Genomic DNA, 10,031 nt, shown 5'->3' with positions numbered 1-10,031 from the left:
GGGACAGTTAAAAGTCTGGGTAATATGGCACTGTGCTGCCGAATAAAGAGGAATTGTAGCCTGCCTGTGGACTGGAGAACACAACCAAGCTATAACGGCTAGTCGGCTACACAACTATCTATAATAATAAGTAACTGTTTTGATGAGCAGAGCATCACCAGTCTCATTCAGCACGCTTCTACCTGATATCATATGCATTTACATACACTTACTATTATGAAAATAACCGTGTATAATTTGTATTATAATTCATATTCATAAGGGAAAAAACTAAAACGTATAGCCTGTCAGCAGTCTACCATAGCACTTAGCAATACAACAGTTACTTTATTGACTGACTACTAAGACAGATTTGTTGAATCCATAATGATTTTTAAAAGGTATCTTTCTTTCACAATATGACAAACATATGTTGATTTGATCAAATCTGATTTGTTTGTTTTTCCTCAGTCTCTAACAAGCATAGGCCTACATGGTAAGCTTATATTCATGAACAAGATGAAGTTATTTCAGTTGTTGAAAGGGGTTTAAATAAGCCTAATAGACCTGCGATATTTGGATTTTATTCCAGTCAGCCTATCGTGCTCAGTGTTACATAAACATAGTCTCTGTCAGTTTCACAGTTGTATCCTATCTCTTTTATAGATGTTGGTGATAGCAGGGATCTGGACATTACTGAAATCAACGAGGGTAACAAAATGCTAAACAAAATGCAATTCAAATTAAGTGAACTATGTGTGTGTGTGGTGGTGTCATCCATTATCTATGTTCTCGTTACAGGTTTAGACTTAACATTTGGTGACATCATGGAGGTGAGATTAATATTGCATAAAATCACCTCAATTAAAATCTGCTCCTTGGCACCCTATTCGGGGGTTAGCATTTGGTGAAAATAAAATAGTAAATCTACAAGTTAACCTCACAATGCATAGCAACTTGATGCCTTTTGAGGTTGCAGATTTTTTTCATTTTTTTTTTTTTTTTGCATGATGTGAGGGAATAAGGTAATAGTATAGACCCCTGTGAACTACGTATGAAGGCTTTAACTTCAATTAAATTGATATGGACTTGCATCATCATCAACATGCATGTGTGAGGATTACAGTATTGTTACATAAGATAAAGATAAAGAAAACTTTATTGTCCATTGAATATTCTAAATTAAAATCTGGCATAGGCCTAGTATATACAGACAAACTAATACATAAAATGCAGTAAAACACAAACAATTAAATACATACCAGGTAGTTTACCTGAAGTGATTCTTGTTTTTCTTGATTCCAGAGAAATGAAAGAAACACCGTCAATCGACAATGGCCAATCCCAGTGCCCTATGTTCTGACAAAGACCCTTGGTAAATACAAAGCCAACTAACTACATTTATAGTAAAAGTGTTGAACTATCATTTTGTAATATTTTTACAATTTTACACTCTCAGTCATGATTTTAATTGTTTAGAAGGCATGATTTTGTGCTTTAATAACTATTAGCAAGTCATTATTTGATCAATTACAATAGTGTGAAACAACACAATATGATTTATACATCTTTATACATCTAAAAAGTAAATGTAAAGCACTCATTCACCTGAAACACTAGCACTTATTGGTCTGACTCTGACCCAAGATACACACCACAACACACCACTACTATCTGTCAAGTCAGAGCAACCAGCGTAAAAGAGATTCCTGACATTTGATTTGTTGCATGATATGACCATTCACCTCTACCGCACAACCATGACACCACCAATGAACCAAAGGCATGAATGCCAAGGGAGTTTGCCTGAGAGCCTTTGAACAATTCAGACTCAAGTCATGCATTGATTTCAAGCCCAGGGACTCTGAAGATAACTACATTCGTGTCAAGACGTCAACTGGGTATGTTTTATTGAATCAATCAATTTATGTATCAATAAATCAATCAGTCTGTCTATCCATTTACCCTTCCTTTCATTTGTCTGTGTATCAGTTTGCCTGTATCTGTCTGTCTGTCTGTCTGTCTGTCTGTCTGTCTGTCTGTCTGTCTGTCTGTCTGTCTGTCTGTCTGTCTGTCTGTCTGTCTGTCTGTGTTCATAATAACAGTGAACTGAATTCAGCAGCACGTTTTGGTTGTTGGAACACACTAGTGTTAATGCATGTTGATCACTCCTACCAGCATAAGGCCATATAAGTTTAATTAACTTTCTACTGTGATGTGAATGCAGGTGTAATTTAAACATTTTCCTTGTTCAGATGCAGCTCCTACGTCGGGCAAGCAGGCTTTGGTGATAGGGGACAGTCACTCAAACTTGGGCAAGGATGTGATACGATATCCACTACTGAACACGAGTTTCTCCACGCTCTAGGCTTTTACCACGAACAGTCCAGACATGACCGAGATGACTACGTGACAATTAACTATACAAACATTCGAGAAGGTTTTATTAAAATGTCTACTATTCCTTTTCATTATTACCCTCACATTTTGCTACACAGTAAAATCTAGTGTTCATTTCGATCCGAAGACTATAGCTACACTCTTTGGAGTTAAATAAACACATGATTTTAATGTATCTAAAATGATTTTATGGTGTGTGAGAGTGACAATGGATTGGTCTCATCTAGGTAAAGAGCATAATTTTGGAAAAGTAAGTGAAAACAGAAGCAGCACCCAGGGAGTCTCATATGACTACAACTCAGTGATGCACTACAGTCAGTTTGCGTTCTCCAATGGCAACGGGGACGGGCGCACTATCATCACCAATGATCCAGAGTTTCAGTATGTGATTGGTCAACGTTTGGAAATGAGCTCCAGTGACGTGTTGAAGCTGAACCGACTCTATCAGTGCAGTAAGTGCAATTTATTTTTAATACATTTAACAAAGGCACAGGGTATATTTTAATTACGACAAGGGCCACTAGTGGCATCACTGTGGTGTCATCAATATTAAGCCCATATCTAATAGGACTTCATATGGGAATGCCCATATATGGAGGCCACATACCACACTAACAGAATCCATATATGGCGGCCAAGACAGATGGCCAAGACAGCCCATATCTGTGTGGCTGGTTCTACAGACAGGGATCTCCATGGGCATAAAAGGGATTTATGTATCATGTCAGATGTCATAGACGTCATAGGACTTTCACATAACGAATAACTGAGTAAGCATGTTTGGGGTCTCACAGCACATATCCATATACAGTATGGATCTCTATATGGGTACCAGGGGTCTCCATATATGGGTAACTGGTCCGATATACATCACTGGCCAGATGGCCAAGACATGGCGCGACCTAGCCCTAAGCTTGACGCCCTTAGGCGTCTTACTGGTAGCTTAGAGACATTTTGAGACATTCTCAAATAACATTTGGATGTTGACTTTAAGTGCTATTTTGCTGAATTCAGCACAATGTAAAATCAATTCCTTTTCTGTTTCTGCAGACTGCATTACCTCAAGCAATTCCTCAAGGTCTTTCTAATATATTGATTTGGTCAGACCGACCTAATAATTGTCTGTTCTATGCCTACAGATTCAACCATTGCATTTAAAATGCACTGTAGTTTTTCTAATGTGACGGCATGTGGAATAAGTCGCTGTTCGAGTAAAGGTGGAGGCTGGGAGTGGGTGACACATGCTGCTGGGGGTCCGACTTCTGACCACACCAACCTACCTAGTGTCAGGCCTGGAAATGGTATGTTGTCACCATTCTGCTGATGCTGATCCATGTACAGTAGTATCTCTTGTTTCAATTGCAACTATCGATTATCTAGTTAATTATTATTCTCTTGATTACCCTTTAGTCAACTGAATAATCTTGCATATTATTTATGTATCAACAAATTGAAGTCTTTTTTTTCCACAGCAAATAACCCCACAGCTCAAAAAGGTACGTACAAAGCACAGCAGTAAATACTTTGTCTACATTATGTCCAGGTCATTCAAATCAAAATGTAGCTCAAAAGATGCAGTGACACATTTTGTCCAAATGCCCATTTGGCTGTCTGATATCAGAGCATTAGAATCAAACAGAAATGAGCAGATCTACAGTACAAGCTCACAACAAGTGTTGTGAGTGAGCTTGCAAGACTGAATATCCAAAGTGGTTAAAGCTGATTGTGATGCTATGTTAACTCATTTTGTGGGGGACTCAGTACTCCCTGGAACCTGGACCGCACTGTTATAGTATAAGCAAGAAAGGGAAAAATAGAAGCAGGTCATAACATTGTGTTTACATTATGCAGGTTACTTCATGCATGCCAGCACAGCCTCTGGCAGGGAAGGAGATTCCGTCTGGATGCAGACCCAGAGGATGAGTCCCAGCAGGACGTGTCATGTCCAGTGTCTCCAGTTCTACTACTACCACAGTGGGAGCTCCTCAGACCAGCTCAACATCTGGATCAGAGAGTTCCAGGACCAGTGGGACCTTACAGGAGAACTACGTCTCATGGGACAGATCACGGGTAATGTTGGACGGATGGACGGACAAACGCACTGACTGACTGACAGATTGATGATACACAATCAAACTAATGGACGGACGGACAGGTAGTCAGACAGACATACAGACAGACAGAAAGAATGTGAAACCAACCTTAGAATCTGCACACGTTCCATGCCAAAAACGTGTAAATCAAGATAAGTATTACAGTGAGCCATGCATTGTTAAGTACAAACGGTGAATACTACGGTGAGTATTGCAGAACAGGGGTTCTCAAACCTTTCTTTGCCAAGGACGCCCAAATAGGCATAGCCTCTGGGTGCGGCCAGCAGAGGTACATAAAGATGATTGTTGCTAGGACTGGAGTGGCGGAGTGCTTAGCCTGCGGGTTGTGTGAAGAGCATCATGTTGGAGTAGTGATATGCACCTTCAACAGCCTTGTATAACAGCGCCAAGTTTGAGTGAGGTTGGAGACGACTCCAAAGTTGATAACTGGAATTATTACCCGGCTTGTTTGAATGCTTGATTCTGATTGGTCAATCGCTGAAATCAGAGGTCTGATATTTCTGGATAACAGACCGCTCCGCTCTATAACAGACCGCTGCTAATCAAAGACTCAGAACACCTGCTGCAGTCAAGCTGCACAGCGTGAATCTTGTGCTGTGTTAAACATAGACACAGCTACATTTAGAACTAAACGTTGCTCTCAAGAATATTTTTAAAAATATTTTAAGCGAGAAATAGACAACGTAGTATCAGAAAATGGATTCTATCTAATCAGCACTTCCTTGTTTTCCAAGGCGACCGTGTCACACTGCGGGGACGCCCAGCACAACACTTGTGGAATACTTTCAGCTATCTGTAAACAAGGAAATACGGCAACAAAAAGTCGGCAACAGCGGCAGATGCAGTTCCATTGCCGCACATTGACGGTCTGTCCGGCTCTGCCACGGCATAGGAATCAATTGCTGCGGCATAGGAATCATTCCCGCGGCTGTTGTCGGCAGGTCCGGCGACGTCGGGGCACGTGCCGCTGCCGGAAAATGCATTCGCTGTCCCTCGAAACGTTGTCGGACATGAGAACCCGATTTCGGTAGCGGCAGCCCATCTCAATGATTTGAAAATCATCCCAGGTCCCTGAAATCTCCCTTTCTTCTGTTGAGACTTTTAGTATACTTTGGCTCCACACCTACAGTAGCTTCTATCTGATGTATTAAAATAATATGTATTGTAATTGCATTATATGTATAATGTAAGAAATCCTTCCTCCAGGTTCACCAACATCTCATTGGCAGCTCCACCATGTTCCTCTAAATGCCAGCAAGACCTTCCAGGTGGAGTTACAGGCACAGAAAGGAGCAGGGAACTCTTCAGGAGGTTTCTCCATAGATGACATCAACCTCTCTGAGACCGAGTGTCCACATGTGACCTGGCAGATAGATGACATTGAGCAGGTTTTGTCGACCAGTCCCTACAATACCATCTTGTATGGTCCAATGCAGTATTCCAGTGAAGGCTATGCATACCAGGTCCTAGCAGGTCTTTACAGAACTTACATTGGACTGTTTGTGCGTTTGGTGTCTGGTGAGAATGATGACCAGCTGCAGTGGCCCTGCACATGGAAGCAGGTGACTTTTCAGTTGCTGGATCAGAACCCCAACATCCAGTTGCAGATGACCAAGCAGAAGAGCATTGTTAGTGACCCCAATGCAACTAACAGTGATGGTGAGCTTGAGGGACTGCTTGCTTGCTTGACGACTTACACAGTATTTTCTTGTGGGTTGTGTTTGGGTTGTTTACCATTTCTACCTGCCTGTCTGTTAACAGGTACTTATATTTGGGGAAACCCTCGTCAAAATGGTAGAGAGGTCACAGGTGAGAACAACGAGACATATTTTGCCAACATGGCGAGTGGCATATTCTCCTTTGCTAGACTGGAGACATTGAAGAGAGAGAGAGACTTCCTGAAGGGAGGAAATGTGGTTTTCCTTCTCGACTTCCAAGGTAAGCACGCACTATCCTAGGCAAACATTTCAAGTTTCAAAGTTGACCATGAAACCAGATATATTATGATATGCTTGACACATTGGAATCACTTGACAGAAGTATTTACTTCTCTTCTAGATATTTCTCCTCTTGTTAACGGCAGTGATCTTCCATGTCCAAAACTACGTCCAGCAAAGATTACACATCCTGCAGATGTTCATAACAGTCCATGTGCTGCACAGTAGGACAATATCTGATTATTATTTCCACACAATACAGTATCTTATTTTCTGCCAACTATGATAAAAAACATGCTGCTATTACTGAACACATCCTTAGCAATGGAAGACTACTGATTGTAAATGTTGTTATTCTCTTTTTAGTGTGACAACCACCACCAATCCACCTCCTACAACTACTCCACTGCAAACAACCACTACATCTCCAAAAACTACTCGATCTCCAACAACTACTCCATCTCCAACAACCCCTCCATCTCCATCTTCAACGACAGAAGATGACAACAGGTGCTCATTTTGAGTCACACAATCACACATTGTCAGTATGTGACAAGAAATTCCCAGATAAATCTCATAATATATGAATTCAAAAAATATACAAATCACTTCAGCCCATCAGCGACTTTGTCAGTTATGGCACTTGTCGTTTACGATATTGAGTTACATTTGATTTGAATTTTTGGACCACAGTTCTTATGTTATGCAATCAAAGATTTCCCTATGGGATGCCAAATAGAAAACATAAATCTGTGACGCAGGAGGATAGCGGCCTCTTGTGGCCGTGATGTCAAACATTGGCGCTCTTATGGCGCTAATATGGAGTTTATTTGAACCACAAATGTTTGTCCTGCCTCCAGCATCTTTGGCTTCTCTCCTGGAATGGTGTCCTCTCCTCTGCTCGTCATCCTGGCTGTTGTGATGCTGTTGAATCCGTGATCTCCTCCTGTCTTCAACTCAATCTTATGGTGCGTTCATGCAAAGACTTTCCCACTTGGAACTTGGACCGGGTTGGTAGCCTGATTTCAGACTCAGCGGGGTCTATGGGCTGGAACCAGGCTACCGGGTTGGACCAAACATAATGTACTGACAACGAGTTGGAAGAGTCAGGAGTCTGCTCATGTGGACTTTTCCTACTTTGAATTCTGAAAATTCCTATTTTCCACTTGGCCTGAACTAAGAGCCCTTATGCTAAAGGTTTTGCCATTTTTACTATTTAAAAAAATGTTTTACTATGTCCCCTCGAGAGCTCCATAACATCGACCTGTTGTGAACTTGTAGACCGGCTATTTGAACTTCTCAAAATAGTAAAAAATGCGAAAAAGACTTAGGCATGCAAGATAAGATAAGGCCCTTATATTTAGTATTGAGCTTAATCAGCCAAACGATTTGACAAAAAAAGGTTTTCGTTTCATTTCCAACTTCAACCACTTGAATGCTTTAAGCCTAAGGGCCAAAGTCTAACTTCACAGTTCCCACTTGTCATGGACACACCTTTAGAATGTGAACATTGACTGATGTTCTCAGCTGTTTATTTTTTTATATTTATTTTTTACTTGTGTTATCAACTTTTTCTAAATAATTTTCTCACAACTGAAGCAAGCTTTTGCCGGTTAATCACCAGCCTACTCTTTCTTTAACCTTTAAACTATATTGACCTGAGCCCACCATGGTTATTGGCCCTCTCCTCTACTCTTCCCTCCCTCAACAACACCTCAACACCGAATCTGATCTGACCCGATCTACAAGCTCACAACAGGTCGCAACAGGATGCATTGTGAGCTTGTAGATCGTCTATTTTGGCCGAAAGTTCACCCCAGAATAGGGACACTCGAGTTCATGATTTACAATGGACCATGATACTGCCGTACTGTTAAATAAAGTATTCAATCAATCATGTGGTAAAAAACTAAGCATACAGTTCATCCTGCCTTTATATTGTACAGTGTACACTGTGCTCTATAATCTTCAACTGTTCTACCTCAACCCCATTCCAGGAGAAAAACGTGTATCGTATCATATCATATCATATCATATCATATCATATCATATCATATCATATCATATCATATCATATCATATCATGAACTAGTGCTAGACATAGCCGTTATGAAAGATAGGATGGAGGGAAGGCTGGATTACCAGTTTAGAAATGTATCACACAAACGATTAAATTATATATAAATTATAAAATATCAAGTAAGCCAATATAAAAAATGTAGCAACTGCTTTCTAAATGGTGCATGGGATTTCTGTTGTATTGTTTAACAACCCTTGAAATAAAAGCTTTTTATGCAAGTCGAATGTAAGTTGTTGTCTCCCTTAAATGGATGCTGAAATGAACTTTTTTTAGAACCCTAACACTTTTCACCAATTTTGTCTGTCTGATCACAGGATCTTAACTCATTAAAACCTTATTCTTTAGTTGGCCTTGCAAGTCTTGCATTGTCAGAAATCATGTCACACTGGACCAGACCATATTAGTAGTTGGTGTTTTTTTCATGAAGCTTCATTTGATCCCATCTACTCATGGCATTACATTACATTCCCTTGAGCAAGACACAGAACCCCCAACTACTCGCTGGGAACTGCTCATTTATCTCAGTGCTCCTAATAGTCAGTGTGTGGGTATGTAATTAAGTTGACCAATCTGGTTCTGACTTTTTTTAATACAAGTATGGGATCCCATTTGAGCTAGTCAACATGACAAAGATCAGAGTGATCCTGTTTGCACTTGACAACATCCAGAGCAATCATACTTTCCACAAACTACTGCTGTCGTGACTCCTACTCACCACCAGAGGGCGCCCAGAAACTGATCATTGGTTCCCCTCCAAAATCAGATGTGATGATTGTGATCATCATTGTCTTTCTCATGTTCACCCATATTCACTGCATTCGTTTCATTTCGAATAGTTCGTTATGGAGCTGCTTTAAGTGGTGATTTGTTCACCTTTTTTTTGCATCCTCAGCAATTTAGTTTGAACTGGAGTAGCATAAAACCACTGCTGAAAGCTTCTTATGGAAATGATCAGTTATTTATTTGATAATTAATCCTCACATAAAACTGCATGATATTTTCTGTGGAATAACGCAGTTGCAATGTAGGCAATATGCATAATAACAAATGATATGATATGAGTATATTTAAGGTGTCAATTAAATAAAAAGTAAGCATATTTCCAGAGATTAAGCTCTAATTACTAAAGCATTTCTTGAATGCCAAGCAACTCCACTGATTTTATTATCAGGCGCAGGCAGTATTGACTGTATCAAGGCAAAACTTAGTACAGAGGACTGCATTGTAAAGCTGGCTCTATTCTGTTAAAGTATGATTAACCAAACAATCCACCTGACCTTTATCAAGAACAACCTCTTAGTACAGATACATTTTACAGTGCAGTTTACAGTAAATACTCGAGAATGTCATTCACAGTCATAAATGTGGATGAAACTTTGTGCCAGTGTCTTCAGTGATGGTTCTCTGCATTTTCCCCTGAAGTCCGTAATTTATACTTTGTTGTAGGCTACTACAACAATGTTTGCTGAAAATAACCAATTTTCAATACAAAAGTCAGTCAAAAAATAAGGCTTTAGAGAC

The 10,031-nt window shown here is 40.1% G+C and overlaps 1 protein-coding gene across 1 annotated transcript; it reads left to right on the top strand.

The window, feature by feature from the left end:
• Positions 1-1,764: 1,764 nt before the first annotated feature.
• On the top strand, positions 1,765-6,934 carry LOC308297625 (meprin A subunit beta-like; the record flags this gene model as incomplete). The annotated part of the gene is made up of 7 exons (XM_080741135.1): positions 1,765-1,880; positions 2,235-2,419; positions 2,607-2,831; positions 4,231-4,449; positions 5,700-6,152; positions 6,577-6,644; positions 6,797-6,934. 7 exons carry the CDS (start codon positions 1,765-1,767, stop codon positions 6,932-6,934), a joined length of 1,404 nt encoding a protein of 467 aa, XP_080597261.1.
• Positions 6,935-10,031: the final 3,097 nt, after the last annotated feature.

The sequence above is a fragment of the Nannobrachium achirus genome (assembly GCF_963921795.1).
Source record: "Nannobrachium achirus genome assembly, chromosome: 2".
Taxonomy (NCBI): domain Eukaryota; kingdom Metazoa; phylum Chordata; class Actinopteri; order Myctophiformes; family Myctophidae; genus Nannobrachium; species Nannobrachium achirus.
This window is presented reverse-complemented; position numbering and strand designations above follow the sequence as displayed.